The following is a 20,159-nucleotide window of genomic DNA, read 5'->3' on the forward strand; positions in this document are numbered from 1 at the left end:
GCCCTTCATTTTGGACTAACCCCCCCCCCCCCCCCAAGGATACCCTCTCCTATAGTCCAATAGTGGGTTTCTCACCCAATTTATCTTTCATTTTTAGATAAATGACGTTATATAATATTATTCAAATCAAATAGTTGCTCAATTGGGTTTTGTCGAACATAATCACTTCACCAAGTCGGTTTTTATTGTCGAGAGGTTTGGCCAATATAATATAAAAGACTAGTCTATTAAGTACAAAAAACCACCGATCACAAGAGTAGACGGAACCACTCTGACTCCCACCCCGCCCATTCTCTACCACCTCTCACGATATTCGAACGCGGGACGTGGCGTGCCCCAAAACTCCCGATGACAAGAGGTTGGCCAATACAACCTAAACGACTAGTCTATTAAGTGCAGAAAATTACCGCCCACAAGAGTGGATGGAGCCACTCTGATATTTATGCCCAATAACCTACTCCTTATGATCACCAACTTACTTATTCTCTAATTGTGACAAACAAACAAACCTTTGCATACGATTCTAAATATCATGGAACTGATGAAGAAAATAATACTACAAATAACGACTAAAATATTAGAAAAAATATCAAATAGTAAAGATTTGTTTGCCTAAAGCATGGGGGGAGAAAATTAGCTTGTGACATTCTCTCTTACATATTTGTGATAGTATGTACCATAATGTGTATTTTGGACATAGTTACCCTGGATGGCTTTGTTGTTGAGGCCGATTGTTTTGAAAAACGTATATCACAACACATTTTATAACATCAATGTCACCTATATGATCTCCGTGTTATTTTAGTCTTTGATCAACAACAAAACCTTTGTTACCTACATGCATAAAATATTTGTCATCTACTTTCATTAATACTCAAAATTTAATCAAATGGGTAATTATTATAACTTATTTGGCAATGTTATCCCTTGTACATAGGACACCACATGCCACAAGGTCAAGGAAAGACCCTTTTGTGTTGTGTATCATGTTTACTCCCAATGGCTTGAGGAATTTTTTTGATGATGACAAAACAAAACGAACACCCACATAAAATTTCGATAGACATAGGGTTGATGAGAGATCTATGATTTATAATGTTAACACTTAATAAATTACTTAGATGAAAAGATTAAGGTTCATTTAAAGTTGCTAAATAGATTTACTTAAAATATAATTAAATCTTGCTGTGCTATTAAAAATTTTAATTAAGGATGACAAACCGCTACTTGTGGATTATTAGAAAAAAAGGAAAAAACAAGTGTCTATGTAGGTAAGCATCCTTCCTACAGGTCCGCTCCTATTCTGCTATTCTTTCCTCTAGTTGTTGCCATATAACATTTCATATCGTCATAAACTTTGTTAGGTTTGTCAGTTGCAATAAACTTTAAGATCTCGGGGTTTTGAGGTTGATGATATGGGTTTGGGAGTTTTTTTATTTTGTTGATTGGAATTCAACAATGTATATCTTACAAAAAGGTCGAGTTATAAGATGACACTAAACCATACATAAAAGTTCCAAAAAGCTATGCCAAACCTTGCATAAGGCTATGAATCCCATTTTAAAAAAAAAAAAAAACTAAATGTAGTTGCTACATTGCCTGTGAATTGCCAACTCGAACTCGAATATTTTATTTTTTATAAAATATAAATTAAATAAAAATAAAATATGAAACGTTAATGGAGGTGACATGGTTGTTAGTAAAAAAAGATAACTTTCATAGATAAGGCAATAATTGTAATTATACAAATTGGTATATGTCTTCTTATGTATTTATCCTTTCGAAACATGTAACCTTAAGGGTATTGTAATAATTGTAAACACTTTTTCACAATTATAAATATTGCTTAAATGCATAGGGTAGAGTATTCAAGCCTCTTCCTCTTATTTATCTCCCTTTATTTATGTTATCCTCTTTCTCAAAAGTTAGAGTTTTTTTATTGGCTCACTCCCTTTAGATTTTTTTTATATGTGTTGTTATATTTAAGACATAATTTTTTTATTATTTTATATTTAATATTTTATAGTTTTTCCATACAAGTGCAAAGAGATTCTCTCTCCCTTGAGTGGGAGAGAGAGGAGAAAGCAGAGAGGCCTTCGCTCTTTCTCTCTGTTGTTATAACAAGAGAGGGATTTCCCCGGTAAATTATTGGAATCATAGAAGATGGTGGGGGCGGCAGAGGAAATCCAGTTGGACAGATTGGAGAGCCAGGTCGAGCATGGAGGAGGTGGGGCGTGGGAGTATCTCTGTCTTGTTAGAAAGCTCAAAGTTCGACGACCGGAGAAGGTCTTGAAATATGGGTTGGCGATCTTGAACAACCCAAAGAAGCGATCGAAGCTTGGTGGGGAAGGTGAGATTCTCACTATGGCTGCTTCTCTGCATGTTACTGTGTTATTTCAGCTCATTTCGCTCTTTAGACTGTTTTTATTTTTATTTTTTTGACAATTCGAGGGTATGCTAATATTTGAGGATTGAAGATGTGTTTGGCTAAGACGGAGAGAAGAGAAAGCATTCGAATTTTTAAGAAATATCGGGAATAACCTTTTTCTTCTTTCGTTTTTATCTGTTATTACTAGAAGTGACAGCTTTCGTTCGTTGTTAACTGGTTTATCGTTTCTAAATAAGGAGGTGACATTTTGAACTGTGCACTAAAACTTGGGTGCTTGTTTTATTTCCTTTTTTTTTTTTTGTGTGTGTAAAGTTCCTTTGTAATATTGAATTTACATGGTCCATTTTACTCTTTGTTTCAAGTGAGTGAAGTCCTTGGTTTAGACCATGTCTTTTGTTTATTATTTTTTGAAGGCAATATTAATTGAGCGAGAGAATTTAGACACATGTGTCCATGGCCTCCTCAATAAAGAGATTGCAGATTATGAACTGATGCATCTTGAGCCAAATGCATAGCTTATAATGTTGTTATATATTTTTGAGAAGTTAGACTCTAATTTTAATTGGCCACATGCATATATTTTTTCGGTGTTATAGTGTGGATCCTTGATTGCGGTGAGTGATGAAAGAGCGTTGGTACAATGGCTGTGGTCATGTCTAGATTCTTGCTCTGGTTGAGTTTGGCTGACAGAAAAAATCATAATTTAATCTTATTTCAAAGACAAGCCAACTATTCAAAGAGATCATGAGTTAGGAATCTTACCTGTTTAATTATCTAGGTTTCAGAGCCAAATTGGTTGACTTGGGTCCGTTCACTAAAACTCAGTGAGCTACAAGATGAAGAAATGCGCTTTTGGAAGACAAAATGTTGAGAATAGTATCTGATAAGTTTGATTTTGTGATGGTGAATGTACTAGACCATTAATCTTAGCATTGAACATGTTTATGTATGTAGACTGTTTTTCAGTTATTAACCATCTCTCTCTATATTTTCTTTGATCACAATTTTCTTCAACTTAATTTTCCTTTTATAGCATTGTAGTTCTTAAGTAAGTGATGTAATCCTATAAGAGTTAGTCTGAGACTGTATTCATATTTTCTGCGTTCAAGTCTTAGTTTTGGTTTAGAATCCTATGCATTTCAATCTTCTTCAGTAAAATTACAAGCCCTTTATACCATTAAATAGCTTATTAGGCTGAGTAGTAATTGACGGTTTCTGTCTTCTTCCTGCAGAATGGACACTTTATGAGCAGGTGGCTGTAGCTGCGATGGACTGTCAACGCCTAGATGTTGCAAAGGTGGAAGAATTCATTTGTTTATTTGATTAATAATTATGCCCAATGGACATTTTTTTTTTGTCTTATTTCATTCTTGAAAAATACTTAAAATCAGCCACAGAAAGGGAGTCAACTTCTTATGGTTCTATTCATCTAAAACTTATGCAGAGCTATGAAGAGTTATCATGCGTTGTGCTCATTATTGATGTGACTGTGTTTCAGTTTACTCTCTCACACAACCACATCATCCTAACATGGACTCCTTCCTTTTTTGTCTTTTTTTTTATTTTTTATTTTTACTATTGACTCTTATTACATTCAGTAATTACTTTTTTCATACTATTAATCTGCTTTACTGATACAAATTTTCATGTCTGTGCTTCATGCACTTTATGTAGATGAAGTTTTTCTTTCAAAAAAAATTACTTTAGATATCTTTCTTGCAGGACTGTATAAATACTCTTCAGAAGAAATTTCCTGGGAGTTTGAGGATTGGTGAGTTCGTTGACCAGCTCTCCTCTTCTGAATGTTGTGAAACAATGTACATGAATATTGAACCATGCCTTGTTTAGCTGTTCATGTGCTCTTGTATGATCTATCGGGCACAGCAGAAAGGGCATATCCCATTTTATGAGCATGTTTGGTCATGGTCTGAGGTGCCTAAAGATAAAGTGGATAATCTATTTATTATGTCCATTCCTGCTTCTTATAATGCAGAGCATGCTATTCTGTTCCAACTCTCTGTTGCATCAGCATCCTATCTGAATGCGATCTAGCTTGTTTAGGAGGTTTCCTTGCACTTGCTACAATTTTTTGAAACAGAAAAAAAAAAAGAAACTCTTTTTCTTGAAGGTGTTTTGATTGGTTGAGCAGATCTTGAATGAGTTTCATATGCTTGTCTCTTGCCAAAATGTTTTTATTAATCTTTCCGTTTGCACATGTGCATTTAAAGTTTTTAGCTTGCGATTTTCTTCAGGCAGGTTAGAAGGAATGTTCCTGGAAGCAAAGGGGTCGTGGGCAGATGCAGAGAAAGCTTATTCATGTTTATTGGAGGAAAACCCACTTGATCAAGTAAAATCATCAGACTTTCACTTTAATGTGCTTAATTTTAAAAGCAGTTAGTTTGTAATTATTGTAGACATTCTAGTTGATAATCATCAAGCTCTAAAGCAATCATTTTGTAGGCTATCCACAAGAGAAAGATTGCTATGGAAAAGGCAAAAGGCAATATTCCAAGTGCAATTGAATTGCTCAATAAATACCTCGAAACGTATGTCACAGGTCTTATCCCATAGTAATGATTAAATGAAGTCTTTGAGAAATGCTTCAGGTGTCGGAAGTCGTATACTGGAGTTAATTCACTTTGTGGCAATTGGTCTTGTATTATTATCAGAATCTCTATGTTTACTCCTATTGCATGAAATGATCACCACTATAGCATGGAGAACATAAAAAAATGTTTCTATTTTTACTGCTGTTTGATTTTACAGTGATTGATAGTGTTGACCTGTGATTCAGATTTATGGCAGATCATGAAGCTTGGAGAGAACTTGCTGAGTTATATGTATCCCTACAAATGTGAGACATTTATATAGCCTTCGGCTTATCAGAATTGTCTTGAAACTGTTCACTGACTTTATTTTGTTTCCTAATCAGGTATAAGCAGGCAGCTTTCTGTTATGAAGAGCTAATATTATGCCAACCAACGATTCCCTTATATCACCTAGCATATGCTGATGTGAGTGGCTTGACAATTTTCTTACCAACTGGTTCTTGTTGTATATCAAACTACAAATCCTTGTAACTGCAGCTCTTTTGAACGGACTGTTTTCCATTTACTTGGCCAAACAGGTCCTTTATACGCTTGGAGGTCTGGAGAATCTTCAAGCAGCAAAGAAGTACTATTCTTCCACCATTGACTTGAGTGGCGGCAAGAACATCCGAGCCCTTTATGGAGTTTGTTTGGTAACATACCTAATATTCAGTTGCTTTTATGTCCCCTGCATGTTCTTTACATTTCATTTCCAAGATTTATTTATTCCATTTTTTTTCTGGCTCCATTTATGAGCTTCTTTGCTCTTGTTGGTTACTTCTCCTTCAAGTAGTATTCACAAGAAACCACCAGCGTTTGTGCAGACCTTGCACAAAAAGCTCCTGTTGACACGTAGAATGCGCACTCACTAGAGTTGCTTCGTAGTAGTTTGTGCCAAATGGACCCTCGACTCTCGTCTGTTCTTATGGAACCATGGATACTTGTTTGTTGTTTTCCGTAGAGAAAAGAAGAAGAAGAAGAAGAAGAAGAATATCACAGACCTGTCTGATTACTAAATAAAAGTCCTATTCTTGTTTACAGTGCAGCATTACCATCAACCAACTTTCTAAAGGGCGAAACAAGGAGGAGAAAGATAGCTCAGATCTACATTCACTTGCTGCAAAAGCCTTAGTCAAAGACTATAAGCAAAGAGCACCAACAAAAGTCTCTCTCCTGACCACCACCCTCCAAAATATGAAACTTCTGTCATGACCCATTTTTGTTGGAGACCTTCGTATCTCCAAGAGACTGGTAAGGTATCTATTATGCAAAAGCCAAACTGTGAAATCGTTATATTTTTTATCTTCTTATTTGTAAGTTTCTCTTTTCTGTCCGGGAAAAGAAAACAAAGAGGAACTAGAGAAACTACTGCAATTTGTATTGTTTTCCTCAGCTTTTGACGTTTGAATTTCATAGGATATTCTTTTGTATCGTGAAGAAAGGCTATTTAACCTGCCTGAGAAACTTGTGTAGCTACTAATATAAGGCTTTTGTACCATTCATTGAGTAGATAGAGATAAGCATAGTGATAGAGTCATGATAACCTACAATCTCTCTGTGTAATTTTATAAATAGTTTATGTCTAATCAATAATAATTACGATAATATTATTCTTCATTACTATATTTTATATTGATTACTAGGGGAGTATGTACCAATATGAAAATTACAAAAGAAAATGTAATTTTAATCCTCATAGTTCTATTCTTTATTATTCTCTCCTTCTTATTAACTAACATAATTTATAAGCAATTAAAAAAATCTTCACAAAATATTTAGATTTATTAAAATATTCACTCGGTTTATCACTGCAAAATTTAATATTAATAACACAAAAATAGCTTATATTATTAAATTAAATTAAAGTAGTGAGGGAAGCGTTTACTCAGAATTTTAGAGGTGCTCTTGCTCCAAAGCATGAATTTTTTTTATAAATATGGTATTATATAAATTATAATAAAATAAAATTTGGATAAGGTTGAGTTAAAATTTTTTAAATCCAATCCAATCTATTTTTATTTACAGATTGTCTGGATTTGGGTCTGTTTTTTTAAATTATATTTGGGTTTTCTAGTTGAGAACCCAATGTAGCCCAAAATTCGACTATGGGCCTTTTTGTCATTTAGTGTCTCTAGGTATGACCGTAATAAATCGCTGCGCGAGTGTTAGTTGTTATACAGCTTAAGCTGATAAAAGCAAGCCGGTTAGGGTTTTTTCGAGGATCAGGGTTTTTTCGACTCGATTTGCTCTGCTTGTGCGGAGATACCCTAGAGAGCTCGAAACCCTTCGAAGATGGCGGTTGGGTTCGTTCATCACTCCTTGCATTCTTCTCTTTCTTGATCATGGTATTGATAGCTAATGCCCATCACTAATGTCAAATTGGTGTCTGTTTTCAGGAAGAACAAGAGAATTTCGAAGGGAAAGAAGGGAGGGAAGAAGAAGGCGTAAGTATAGCTATTGATGCGTGTTTGCTAGTTTTTTTCTTATTATTCAGATATTGATTTTCTGATTATCGTTGTTGTTTTTTTTTTTTTAATCATTTAGCGTCGATCCTTTTGCTAAGAAGGATTGGTATGATATCAAGGCTCCGTCGGTCTTCTCTGTACGGAATGTCGGCAAGACCCTTGTTACGCGAACACAGGGTACCAAGGTCCGTGATACGTACTCTTGTAGCATTTAGTACCTCAAATTGTCTTTTAGTTAGTCTCTTACTTCTTTCTTCCGGTGGTCATCTATATCTATTTTGTACCTGAAAAATGATTATATGCCTATTGTAGTCTCTGTTGCATCGATTTGTATGTCATTGAACGGCCGTTACGGAATGTTTTATTTGATTTGGTAGTTTTTGTACCATTTAACATGTTTTTAGAGAATAAACCTGCTCTTTGTGACAGTACTGTTCGTGAAGTAGCTGGTATTTCGTTTTAACTCTAGGAAGCGGCTGCTGCGATTCCTATCGTAGAAATATGATTGCTTGAACAATATTTGCTCGCTTAGTCGTTGACCTTCATTAATGTCTGATTTGGATAATAGAACATCGGAGGCCGCTTTATATATATGCTGATATTATTCGATGCCTACCTTGTAAGGGTTATCTCTATTGCCATGTCAATGTTGTGATTTGTTCTTTGATTGCACAACAGTATTCACACTAATAAGTAATTTCTCCTTTATTGTTGGTTTTCCTCTGTTCTGTTCTTTCAAATTGTTGATTTGATTTTCAACTAGCATATGTGATTGTTGTGATTGTTTAGTCCTTTTAATTTTTTATGGAATTCATATTTGAATGTTCTGAGTGAAGTTTGTAGTTTGTGCTAGCTTCACTTACCTTTTTACCTTCCTTCTTTCACGTCTATTTTATGGTGCAATATTGTTCCTTAGATTCTGATCAGTTTTTTTACCTTAATCCTGCAGATTGCTTCTGAAGGTCTCAAACACAGAGTGTTTGAGTGCTCCTTGGCTGACCTTCAAGGTGATGAGGATCAATCCTACAGGAAGATCCGCCTGAGAGCAGAAGATGTCCAAGGAAGAAACGTCCTCACTAATTTCTGGGTAATCTAACTTTCATTGTTTCTATCAATTTTTCTTCCTGCCTAATCAAAATTGTATTGACGTCCTTCTTTGGCTAATTATAGGGGATGGATTTTACCACTGACAAATTGAGATCCTTGGTTCGTAAGTGGCAAACCTTGATTGAGGCTTATGTGGATGTGAAAACCACTGATAGCTACACTTTGAGATTGTTCTGTATTGGCTTCACCAAGAGGAGGCCTAACCAGGTTAAACGAACCTGTTATGCTCAATCTAGCCAAATTAGACAGGTGAATTTACTGTATACATGTCTCATCTTCTCCTAGTTGTTTTTTCTCTTATTACTTCAAACTGAAGCATCTGTGTGGCATCAGATTCGTCGAAAGATGAGGGAAATCATGATTAACCAGGCAACATCTTGTGATCTCAAAGAGCTGGTGCAAAAGTTCATCCCTGAGGTGATTGGCAAGGAGATTGAGAAGGCTACCTCTAGCATATATCCTCTCCAAAATGTCTTCATCAGAAAAGTGAAGATCCTCAAGGCTCCCAAGTTTGATCTTGGCAAGCTCATGGAGGTATGACTTTAAAACCTTGAACTGTTATTAACTGGTGCATTAACATGTATAAGACACCACATCCCCACGAGTGGTATCTAATAGGATTGAATGGGTATTATTGGTCAAGATACTTGTTGACTGGGATGTTAACCGAATTGTTAGCTCGGAGGTGGACTGGATTGGATTACAACTTTTGTTTATGGAATCTTCTTTTATATCCACGCAGGTTCACGGAGATTACTCGGAAGATGTTGGAGTAAAGCTTGAGAGGCCAGCTGAGGATGCAGTGGAGGCTGAGACTGAAGTTGTCGGTGCTTAAGCCATAGGATCCGTAGTCGCTTTTTTGTTTTGTTTTTGTTTTTTTTTTCTTTTTTCGATTTTCCTGAAGAGATTTTGTTGGGTGTTTGACAAAGAAGTGATGAGAACATTCGAATAGAGCTCCTGCACTTAATCTTATGTATTGGTCAGTTATTCTAGCGCTACCTAAAGGAAAATGTTGATTTTGGTCAAAATATCACTTCCTGCATTTCAGTTTTTATGACCTACGAATAATGTGATTATTAGTTTTGTGTGAGAACCGTGTGTGTGTACTTTAGTCGCACCTGTTCCCCTAAATAAAGAACCAGGTCATTTGTTAGTAAAATTAGAGTGGCATAAACCGGTTGATCGGGGGTGGATTATACAGGTAAATCTCTAAACTGTATGAGCTTGAACAAAAATAAAGATTGGGAGTCTAGATCTGTACTAGGGTTCTTCAACTACAATTCCTATTTTGCTTTGGTATTTCCTCTTCAGATTCCTTTTTCATTCTTGGAAAACCAAAACCCTAAAAACTGAGTACAATCTCATTGTTACTGCTTGGTGACGTCTTCTCCGTCATTACGAGATGGCTTCGACAACAGGCCAAACCAGAATATGTTTATTGAATCTGTTTTAAACTTCCGTCGTTCCATTAATAACATATTGTGGAAGGAAATTGACCGTTGTCAGTCCACAGATTCTCGTTGCTGAATCTATATTAAACTTGCCTTTATCACAGGCTTTTCAACGACGACTGCCATGTTCTTAGTGAAATTCGGAATTTGGGACAAAATTATTAGACTAGTTTAAAAGCCTCCATTAAATGTCACCGAATGAAAGCTTCAACCTGATATTCCAAAACCCATTTTGAACATGCTATGATCCTCAAGTCTCGGGGAAGATTTTTCAGTGAGGAACAAGTATTTTGCGAGTAGATTCAGCTACAAGCCTCACATTTACAGGTTCTTTAAACTGCAAAAGTTTATTGCTAGCTACACCATGAGATATTACAGGGATAACTATGTGAAATCATTTGTAGGAAATAAAAAAAGAGAAAATTTTCATTAAAAGAAAAAAAAAATGTCTGAGAACACAAAAAACTTACTCTTCCTTGGTTGAAGGCCTGACACATCCACAGAAAGGACGTCTCTTTTTTCTGCGGTTTTCTTTTGTGCTGCAGATGTAGTCCCTCAGGAGAACCTTTGCTCTTGTCTCCATAGATTTACTTGCTTTGCGGTCGAACTCATCCTCTAGTTTAAGCAAACTCAACTGAATACGCTGCAGTTCTACTTCCAACCTCCCTATCTTTTCTGAACATCTTCTTGCCCGCTCTGAAAGATGTCTTCTCCTTGAGTTACCCTTTTCATCCTGTCCCTCGACCTTCCTGCCAGGACTAAGGGGTTCTTCCTGAGCACTCCTTGCCAATTTGCTATTAGCCTCAACCAATTGCAAGATGGCTTGCTCGACTTCTTTTAGCTGTGTCTTCAGATTATCATATTCAAAACCAGACAACTGGTCAGATTTTTCAATTTTACTCTTCAAATCTTGGATTACTATTTGAAGATTTGTCAGCCTCCGAGCATCTGAACCTAGTCTCTCTATCATTCTTCTACTCCCTTGTTTTGGAGTTTCAGTGACTTTCTTGGGCACCTCTGGCTTGTCTACTGCCATTTCTTTCTCAAATTTCTGTTCCTCAGGAGCTTCAATTTGATGGTACTCTACCAAATCCTTACCAGATTCTGGTGAAGATTGTTTCATTGTTTTTGTTGCGGGCATGAAGCTATAATCCTTTTCAGCAGTTTCCCACAATTCAAGCATCGGATCATCTGTCTCGACATATTTCCTCCCACCAGTGATAGAGGAACCAATACCATTGTCATAGAATGAAGCATCTGAGACATGATCAAGCTGGATGTCTTTCATCTTTGTATTAGAGACTTCTTCTTCATCTTTCTTGAGTTTGATAAGTTGACCGGGTCCCAAATCTCCTTCTTCTGATTGGACATTGATATCCTTGCTCATCTGAACGTCAGTTGGTGGTAAAATGTGTTTGCATTTTAATTCTTCGATCTCTTCCATTGCATTCTCCAACTCAGCATTAGCCATCAAGATTTCCTCTGCTGAGAGTCTCTTTGTTTCCTTTACTGCTTCCACAATTGCTTGAACTTTAGCTTGTAAATTTTGTAACTCTATTTCTTTTGATGGTTCTGACACATGAAGACTGTCACACGGAACTTGAATGCTTTTTTTCTCTTGATGATTGGATGACTCCAACTCCTGGTAATAAAAGCATATGGGATGTTATATATTCAAAAAGGCAAAACATTTTTGCTATACATGCTTTCACTTGGTTAAAGAGCATTTATTTATCTGGAGGAAGATATCTGGCCAAACTGCAGATAAACAAATTGCCATGCAAAAAACATTTCTAGCTTGCTCATGAGATAAAAAACCATAGTTACAAAAAAAGAATCATAAGAAAATATAAAAAAATCTACCATATGCTAAAACATAATATTTGCATTCACAAAGATGAGATTGGAAATTTTTTCTAAAATAAATTATGACAATGAGAAGAGTTGGACAAGTAAGTTATAAGAAAAATAAAATACTAAATTGGTTATTACCAGTCCAACAAAGTTAATCAATAATAGATCTATGATGGAGAGTTTTACTTGAAAACGCTGACTTCGTAAATAGTAGAACTAGTTTTAATTTGCTCAGCCAGGGATATTAGAATTTTGCACCAAGGAAAAGAACAGTTATTAAGGCAAAATTGAGAACTAATAGTCACATATTTTTATTTGAACAAGAAGACCTGAAACTTAGTTTTTCCTTGCTTGCATTTTGTGATTCAACAAGTTAGGAATGACCTAGTCAAAACCGCATCATTAGATTTTGGAAATGGATGAGATTGAGCCACTAACACTTTTTTCTTTTATGAGTTCCAGTCATTTCAGAATGTTCTCACAAAACAATGCAAAACTTCAGGTGAATATCCTGAAATTTCACTCGTACAAAGAAACAAGTACCTGAATCTCCTGATTGCAAGCTTTATGGCTGATAGCCTGAGAGAGGACCTGGTGTTCCAGGGAAGATAAACTGTTCTTCAAAGACAAGATGAGAGGCAAGGTTGCATCTAATTCACTTTTGAGTCCTTCATTTTGTCCTTTCAACACACCAACTTTTCTCTTCAGGTCCTCAATATCTGCATCTTTCAGAGCATTCTCTTTGACAAGCATCTTCTTTTGTCTCATGGTGCTACTCTCAAAGCCATTGTATTTGCCAACCAATTCATAAACATTTTCCGCAAATATTGCTGCATTAATGCAAGATAGCTGAAGCTCTTTGTACAGTTCTGCTGCTTCAATCTCCCAAATCTCTGCTGCATCAATTCCTTTTTGTAGCACAGACTTCAAGAGCTGATCTTGGGCTTTAAGATTCTCCATCTCTTTCTCATATTTTCTGATCAGTTCACAAGCCTTTTCTTCAAATACTGATGCATGGCAGGTAGATGTTTGGAAACCTTTATAAAATTCTGCAGCCTCCATCTCCCAAATCTCAGTCTGTTCAATTTTTTCCTGTAAGTCAAACTTCAAGTGCTCTGAATGGCTCTTGAGTTCTTCAATTTCTTTCATCAAAATGCTTATTTGTTGCTCCAACTTACCATTTGTTTTATGAAGGTGATTTATCTCAGCATGCTGATGAGTTTTGTCTTCCAGAAAATTGGAGATTTTCTTTTCTAAATCTTCTTTAATTATCTTAACCACCTTAAATTCTTCCTTGAGAGACTCTGTGTCTTGATGCAGTTCCCTGGTCTCTGCCTCCCTAGCTTCAAGAGTCTGATGAGCTTCTAACAGTTCAGCATCTTTCTGACAGAGCAAAATTTTCCCAATTTCAATCTCAGAATTCAACTCAGTATTAACATTTCTCACTTGGCTCAACTCATTGTCCAAAACAACTGCATGGTTCTTGTAATCCACCAACTCTTCCACTGACCCCTTAAGCTTCAGATTTTCTTTTTCAAGAATTTTCATCTTCTCACTGATAATGCCGACCTCCTTCTCAAGGCCACATTTAAGCTCATGAAGAAGGTTCAACTTACCATAAACACTTCTTAGTTCTGCAACTTTCTCAGTGCTGAAGTTCTCAAATACCAACGAAAGGCAACCCAAAGTCAGAACTTCCTTAAGAACAACATTACATTCCTTCTCTAATAAGTATTTCTCATCTCTCAGGAAGCAAAACTCCTTCTTCCAAGATTGGTTTTCCTCAAGAAGTTCAAAGTTTTCATTACTTAGTATCTGGTAAGCCTTATGAGATTCCAACAACTGCTCATGCAGGACATCCATCTCACACTTGAGACTCTCCTCTGTGTTCTTACCTATCCTTATGTCCTCCTCTAATTGTTTGTTCATCTCCAGGAGTTCAACTTTCTCAGTACCTAGCAGAGATAGCTTTCCGATACTGATTTGGAGTTCATATTTAAAGGTAAATTTTTCAGATTCCAGATTGGCAGCCTCATGCCCTAGTTGCTCAAGAATAGAACTGTTGACAGATTTCTCAAGTGTGAGCAGTTGGACTTCATCTTCAGTATCAATCAGGGTTCTCTGCAATTTCTTGATTTTTTCCAAAATTTGCTGCAAGAGACCATGATTGGCAACTTTATGTTGATGCCAACTCGTTGATTCTATATCAAGTACAGGTAAAACTTGATCAATCCATAACATTAGCTGACTATTACTTTCTGTCAAATTATTCAAGCTTTCTTTGTGCTGACAAATTTCATGCTGAAGTTCAAAAATAAGTTTCTCAGACTTCAGACATGACTCAATCTGTTTCTGGTTTTCACTCCAAAGAAACAAGTTCCTCTCTTGCATCTCCTGGATACAGCTTTGCAAGACAAAGATCTCAATATCAGAATTTAGTAATTTCTCCTGTTCCTGTTCAACCTCTCTCTTACTTAGTGCAATGGCTTCTTGAAGCAGTAGAATCTGGTTTCCCAAATCAGACAACTCAATCCCACTTGATTGAACAAAACCTGTATGTTCTTCCTTCACTTGATCCAGTAAGGCTTGTAGTTCACAATTTTGATTTTGCACCATTTCTTTCTCCTCCTCCAAATAAGAATGTTTGTCTTCCATTTCAGCAATTTTTTTCTCAAATTCCTCCAGATTTGTCTGAACAGCTTCTACCTGTGAAACCAAATTGTCCCTCTGAATAAGAAGGATTGAGTTTTCATCCTGGAGGGACTGGCACGATTGTTCTAAGCTCCTTGATTTTACTCGAAACTCATCTAGTTCAACATTCACATCAGACAGGGAATTCTCCAACAAAGTACTTTTCTCAACATGTTTCTCCATATCAAGTTTAACAGTTTCTATCTGAGAGAGCAATGAGTTCTTTTCCTCCAGCAGGTTGAAATTTTCTCCTTGGACTGACTGGATTGACTCTTGTAACATTTTCACATTCTCTTGCAATCCATCTAACTCAACATGAGCACCTGAAAGCGAATTTTCCAACATTGAGTTCACCTCCAAAAGCTTGTCCATATCTTTGATCTTCTCCAAAACGGCCAGTCTTTCATTTTCCCCTTTCCTCGACAGCTCCTTCAGTTTTAAGTTCTCATCCTGCAACTCTTTCACTGATGATTGAACTGATTCTACACTTAAACCCACAGAACCCACTTGGTCAATGACATCTTGATGTCTCTTGTCTAAATCATTTAGCTTCTCTTTCAACAGATACAGCTCCTGCTGAAGAGCACTCCGTTCAGCTAAGAGGAGCCCAACCTCCTTCTCAAGCAGCTGCTTTGCCTCCTTCAAACTATCAACTTCATCTCCTAGAGTCCTCATTAACTGAGATGAAGACAAGTTCTGTGCAGTCAAGTTGAGGTTATCCTCTCTGATTCTCTGAATATCATCCTCCATATCCCTTTTGGAATTCTCCATTTCTTTCAACTTCCAAATCCCATTTTGAAGTTCCAAAGCCAATTTTCTCTGTTCTTCTTCAGACTGGGTCTGCAAATACTGCATAGACTGAAGAGCCACTTCAGCTTGCTTCAAATGTTGTTGTTCCTCTTTCATACAGATGTCGAGTTTCTGAAGTTCGTTGTCTTTTTCAGCAATTTCCATTTCTTGCATTTGTGTCTTCAGTAGTAAGTTGTCAAAGTTCAATTGAAGTAATTGGTTTGACTTCTCTAAAAGACGACATTTTTCTTCGGCTCCCCCTAATTTGCTGGCCCCTACAATTATCTCCTCATTAAGCTGTTTCACATCTTGTTGTGCCTGAGATAGCTTGGCCTCCAGATTGGTTATTCGCTCCAGACACATCTGATATTGAAGAAGGGCGTCTGCCTTTTCCATTTCTAATTTAGATACAGAACTGTTTGAGCTTTGAATTTCTTCTTCAGCTCTACTTGCTCGTTCACTCTCCAGTAAAACTCGTGAATTAAGATCCTGATTCTCACTTGATAACTTCGAGACCTCCTCTTGCAAAATTCTAATTTTTTCTTCTTTCTCTTCTAACTCCTGCTTTTGAAAATTGTGGAACAAGCCTTGATTTTTATTTTCTTTCCTCTCTTCCTCTTGGAAATTGAGCCACTTCCGGGCCTGCCCTTCCCCAAACATCTCATTGAGCTGCTTTAGCCCTTTTTTGCTTGTTCCAATCTCACTGTCTTCAGTGGAAGCTCCATTTCTTTTAAGGGCATGCATATGCGAAGATAGACCCAGAGCATCTTTTTGCAAATCATCTGGATCAAGTAGGGCCCGTACAGGATGAGGCATTTCGGGTGTGTGGGGTTCAGCTTCAGAAGCTGCTGAAGGGGAGTCATCAGATAGTGAAAATGGGATTTGGTTGGGGAAGGCTTCAGCCATTGTTCGTTGTGCCTGACGGAGTTCTCCTGTTGCATGGTCATACCTTTCAGCTAGGGCCCGATAGGCTCGGTAGAACTCCTCAACCAGTTTCATGAGTTCAGGGCGTTTCTTGTAGTACATCTCAGCCCTCCTGGCAAAGGAATCAGCATCTTCTTCAATCAACTTGATCATGGTTTTAACTTTTGAGTCTATATCTGTAAAACAAGAATGCAATTTCTTAGTCAATCGCAATCAACAAATAAATAAAGACAATGCATATAATGATATCCCATTGCATTCTATATTTACTAAGATCCACAATAAAAAGTATGCATATGAGCCTTATGTGGCATCTAGGTCTATAGTCAAATAAGTGATTGTTTGAATCATGTTCATTTCCGAGCCATGGATTTATGGAACTTATTTGATTGATGGCTATTAAATCACATTTAGTTCCATCAGGCTTATACTTGATATTCAGTCCTAATGGACCTCATCTCCTATGATTAAAAATTCAATTCTAGCCTTTTGTTCTGTTCTTAAGAAAATCAAATTCCTTTCTAGTGGGAAAGTGTGAGTCGAACGCAATGATCTTGTCATGAAGAACAGTGAGTCAGAAGACCTCAACACTGAAGAGTAGAATGGATCTCATTCATGCTGACAATGGTATTTGGACTACAAAGTGCGCAAGCAGAAGAGAATCCTTGAAGGCACAATCACACACAAGTGCAGGAATTTATTTGCGACAAAGACTAAACCCAAAAATATGTTTCCTGATAACTACAGAAAATATCATGATTTCAGTGTTATAAATAACCTTAGAATGCCTTAGCTTAAGAAGGATCGGGGACACTAGTTACCTGTAAGATTTTCTTGAAGCCATTTTGAATTCTTTGGACTGTTATGACTGTCCCACCACCATGAATACAAGCGTCTCGATTCAGCATGCAATAGAGTTGCCATGAGTACAAATAAGAACACTTACAATAACTCTTCAGATAATGGTATAGTCAATCTTTTCACTGGGTAACAAAGGCAGAGCCAATCAAGTAATTAATTCCTAGAATCGTCTGTATCAGATTCCTGCAGATTAACATAATTTAATGAATAGAAAGGAAAGAGATGATGAGCCTTAGTTTGAAACTATTTATTTCTGGACGATCAAGATATAGAGATTCCCATTTCAAACAAAAAGAGCAACCTAGGTGAGCTGAAGACTAACTAGAAATGAAAGTAATGCACATGCATCGAGTTACCTGTTGGGAAGACGTCACACCCAAGCACTACGAAAGATGCAGTCTTCTAATTTGTTTTCGCGAAAGAACCTGATTAGGGGATCCATGTGCAAATTAATCAGAAGATTAGGCAGCGTAAAAGAGAGAACCAACATATATAGAATGCAATGGGATCATAAGAAAAAATAATATAGGAAGAATAGATTACCTAGAAAGGACAATTTTAAGTATCTCATGCTGTCCTAGAATAAAGACAATCAGTAGTGCTCAGTAAGGACGAAAAAGAGGATCAATATGCTAAATCAAGCAACTTCAATCCCTAAGCATAATATTAGACCAAGTTATCATAAATTCATTTACATGACTTTTTCTTCTCTCTTCTAATATAAGAAGTTTTTCTATAAAAAAAACTTATCTAAAAGATGATATATAGAATAATCAAGATGAGAACTTATAAAAAGAAAGAGTCCTTAAGAAACCAAAGATGCAGCGAACCACAAGAACTTCATAAAGAAGACTTAACTGATCATAACACGCAGTAACATGACTACACCAACATGTTATAACAATTTTCTTTTTCCTTCCCATGAGATACAGAACAAGAAATGCATAAACATAAAAAGAATGTCCCACTTCTGATCAATCTGCTAAAAAGAACATGCTATTTCCAATACTACAAAAAAGCAATGGAAGATTAATAGTTCAAACCTACAGCATAATATTCAGAATAACAGGTTCAAAGGGCCAACATGGTAAAATCCAATATTCTTAAAGCCATTAACCCAAAAACACATACTGATGCTAAAGAGAGCTCAACTCCTGCTATAGAGAAATCAATAGAAGGAACCATGGAAGGCGATTCATCAGAGAGCTACAGAGTATGCCGATTACTTATCATAGATACGCAAAAACCTTTCAATATATAAAAACAAAGCTGCTTACCAGTATAGGAAACAAAACAAAATAATAAACAGAAAGCCATTCATCTGAAAGAAAAGAAAATCCAAGCTTAAAAATTCAATGCTCATCATATGCAAATCAAGATTTTCGCATGCATAGTTACAAATAAACATTTTAAAGACTTTTCGCACATCACCACTGTCAAGCAAGAAGGCAACACAACATGCATAGAAACTCGTTGATCAATGCGGTTTTTCAAACCGCGACCTGATCAACAACAACGACTGAAAGAGTCAAATCCAACCTCTACAGAACCCAAAAAGCCAAAACCTTTAAAATTCCAGAAACAGAATCCGCCATCTGTGAAGTAAAACGGAAAAACCATAGACTGATCTTTCCTCAGACATGCAGTACATGCAACACAAAAATCCCAAAGTAGTCCAGATCACAAGTTTCCCATGAGTAAACACTTCCGATCAATGTTGGATCCCACCTGACTCCAAGTTCAACACCAAATATGAAAAACATTCACCAACCCAGAGGAAAACTCATTGGTAATCCGAAAAAACAAAAAGACTTCTCAACTGCTCAAATCAAAGCAAGCAAACAGATTAGCCGATAAACAAACACTTCGTTTCCATCCAAGAAGCAGTAGCAGAATTACCCGAAAGAGCACTAGTAGTGAAAGGATTCGATCAGATCAGCAGCTGCGTTAAAAGACCCCCAGCTGCTTCCATCGGAATTTCAACCCATCTCGCCACACCACTGTTTAGTCTCTTTTCTCTCTCCTCTCATACTTTGCAATGACTCATGACTAGCGACGGGAAAGTGATGGAAATACAGGACACAGGCTAAAGGAGAAAAGGAGAAAGTAAGCCAAAACAGAACTGAAAACTCCGATTTTTTCTTTTCTTCTTACCAAATCTCCTCTGATTTTTCAAAACTAAAAAATCCCACTTACTCTCCATTCACCAAATAAAGAATTAATCTGCTTAAATTTATGCTGTCTTCGTACGAAGAGAGGTCGCCTACCTGCCAGTTCCCTCTAGTTAAGTACGAAATTACACAAAAACCATTATTCCATATTTTCATTTTTTTTCTTTTTGTCTTCAAAGAAGATGTTTAAGAATTATGAAATTATGATGATGTTCTTTCTTGGGTTCGAAGCGACCGGAAGAACGCTCCCGTTCTTGACATAAAATTTCTCATTTTGCCACTCCATCAAACTGTCAAAAGGCTGTCGAAGCCTGTTCTTCCTGTCTAAAAAAGAATGGCAGCCTTTCTTTGCAAGATGACAATGGCAGGCCTCTTTCTTAGACAAAATTCAAGATTAAGGGAAAGATTAATAAATACAAAGTTCATATTAACATCAAATATTATACGAAGTTTTATTGATTATAAATCTAATTTCATGAAACATAGTGAATACGTATTAGCTCAGCAATATCAACCAATTGCATATAACAAAAATACACCCAATTGTGTTCTTACTTAAATGGCATTAAACCAAAAACAATTAGACAATATTTATAAAATTAAGCTTAATTTAAAGTCTTTGAGTTGGGGATTCATAATCATGATTAGGTGGGGAGTGATGGGGTAGTTAGGGTCTATTTAAACCTTGTAACAAGTGACAAATTTTAATTAAAACATGCTTAAATCTCTTAATCTAATGGGTTGGATAAAACACTTAAAAGCTTAAAAAAAAAAAGTGAAAAGAGAGAGAGGTACATGACAATGATACCAAGCTTGGCCTAGGCAAAAGTAGTGACTTAAACTCCAAACAAACTGCAAAGTGGGTCAAC

The 20,159-nt window shown here is 36.5% G+C and overlaps 3 protein-coding genes across 5 annotated transcripts; 2 read left to right on the plus strand and 1 right to left on the minus strand.

The window, feature by feature from the left end:
- The first annotated feature begins 2,079 nt into the window (after positions 1-2,079).
- Positions 2,080-6,369, plus strand: LOC137934740 (uncharacterized). Its single transcript, XM_068779256.1, has 9 exons — positions 2,080-2,350; positions 3,622-3,686; positions 4,112-4,160; positions 4,642-4,736; positions 4,850-4,935; positions 5,184-5,243; positions 5,322-5,403; positions 5,517-5,630; positions 6,019-6,369. The coding sequence occupies exons 1-9, from the start codon at positions 2,164-2,166 to the stop codon at positions 6,187-6,189; spliced, it is 909 nt and encodes a 302-aa protein (XP_068635357.1). The 5' UTR covers positions 2,080-2,163; the 3' UTR covers positions 6,190-6,369.
- Positions 6,370-7,192: 823 nt separating this feature from the next.
- Positions 7,193-9,606, plus strand: LOC137934639 (small ribosomal subunit protein eS1). The gene is made up of 7 exons (XM_068779090.1): positions 7,193-7,280; positions 7,374-7,421; positions 7,522-7,627; positions 8,392-8,529; positions 8,613-8,798; positions 8,883-9,083; positions 9,292-9,606. Exons 1-7 carry the CDS (start codon positions 7,270-7,272, stop codon positions 9,382-9,384), a joined length of 783 nt encoding a protein of 260 aa, XP_068635191.1. The 5' UTR covers positions 7,193-7,269; the 3' UTR covers positions 9,385-9,606.
- Positions 9,607-10,244: 638 nt separating this feature from the next.
- On the minus strand, positions 10,245-19,305 carry LOC137934901 (protein NETWORKED 1D-like). 3 transcript variants are annotated; one of them, XM_068779485.1, is made up of 6 exons: positions 19,019-19,305; positions 17,663-17,691; positions 17,476-17,544; positions 17,080-17,302; positions 12,398-16,434; positions 10,245-11,642 (listed from the first exon to the last, which is right to left on the minus strand). In XM_068779485.1, exons 4-6 carry the CDS (start codon positions 17,180-17,182, stop codon positions 10,467-10,469), a joined length of 5,316 nt encoding a protein of 1,771 aa, XP_068635586.1. In that variant the 5' UTR covers positions 17,183-17,302; positions 17,476-17,544; positions 17,663-17,691; positions 19,019-19,305; the 3' UTR covers positions 10,245-10,466. The 3 variants fall into 3 exon arrangements, with proteins under 3 accessions (XP_068635586.1, XP_068635585.1, XP_068635584.1); XM_068779484.1 differs by having other exon boundaries at positions 17,663-17,696; XM_068779483.1 differs by lacking the exon at positions 17,663-17,691.
- Between the last annotated feature and the right edge of the window lie 854 nt (positions 19,306-20,159).

Source organism: Aristolochia californica, unplaced genomic scaffold, assembly GCF_029961685.1.
Source record: "Aristolochia californica isolate CCGP_79_NKW_82.1479 unplaced genomic scaffold, dmAriCali1.0.hap1 SCAF_6, whole genome shotgun sequence".
Taxonomy (NCBI): Eukaryota; Viridiplantae; Streptophyta; class Magnoliopsida; order Piperales; family Aristolochiaceae; genus Aristolochia; species Aristolochia californica.

What these genes read in the sequence shown, in the direction of transcription:
- LOC137934740 (XM_068779256.1), top strand. Translation starts at nt 2,164, where the DNA reads ATGGTGGGGGCGGCAGAGGAAATCCAGTTGGACAGATTGGAGAGCCAG. An exon ending in ATCGAAGCTTGGTGGGGAAG is followed by an intron (nt 2,351 to 3,621) that starts GTGAGATTCTCA and finishes TTCTTCCTGCAG; the next exon opens with AATGGACACTTTATGAGCAG. An exon ending in TCCTGGGAGTTTGAGGATTG is followed by an intron (nt 4,161 to 4,641) that starts GTGAGTTCGTTG and finishes GATTTTCTTCAG; the next exon opens with GCAGGTTAGAAGGAATGTTC.
- LOC137934639 (XM_068779090.1), top strand. An exon ending in ACGTCCTCACTAATTTCTGG is followed by an intron (nt 8,530 to 8,612) that starts GTAATCTAACTT and finishes GGCTAATTATAG; the next exon opens with GGGATGGATTTTACCACTGA. An exon ending in ATCTTGGCAAGCTCATGGAG is followed by an intron (nt 9,084 to 9,291) that starts GTATGACTTTAA and finishes ATATCCACGCAG; the next exon opens with GTTCACGGAGATTACTCGGA.
- LOC137934901 (XM_068779483.1), bottom strand. Translation starts at nt 17,182, where the DNA reads ATGGCAACTCTATTGCATGCTGAATCGAGACGCTTGTATTCATGGTGG. An exon ending in GCTTCAAGAAAATCTTACAG is followed by an intron (nt 16,435 to 17,079) that starts GTAACTAGTGTC and finishes CTTGTTTTACAG; the next exon opens with ATATAGACTCAAAAGTTAAA. An exon ending in CTTGCAATCAGGAGATTCAG is followed by an intron (nt 11,643 to 12,397) that starts GTACTTGTTTCT and finishes TTTTATTACCAG; the next exon opens with GAGTTGGAGTCATCCAATCA.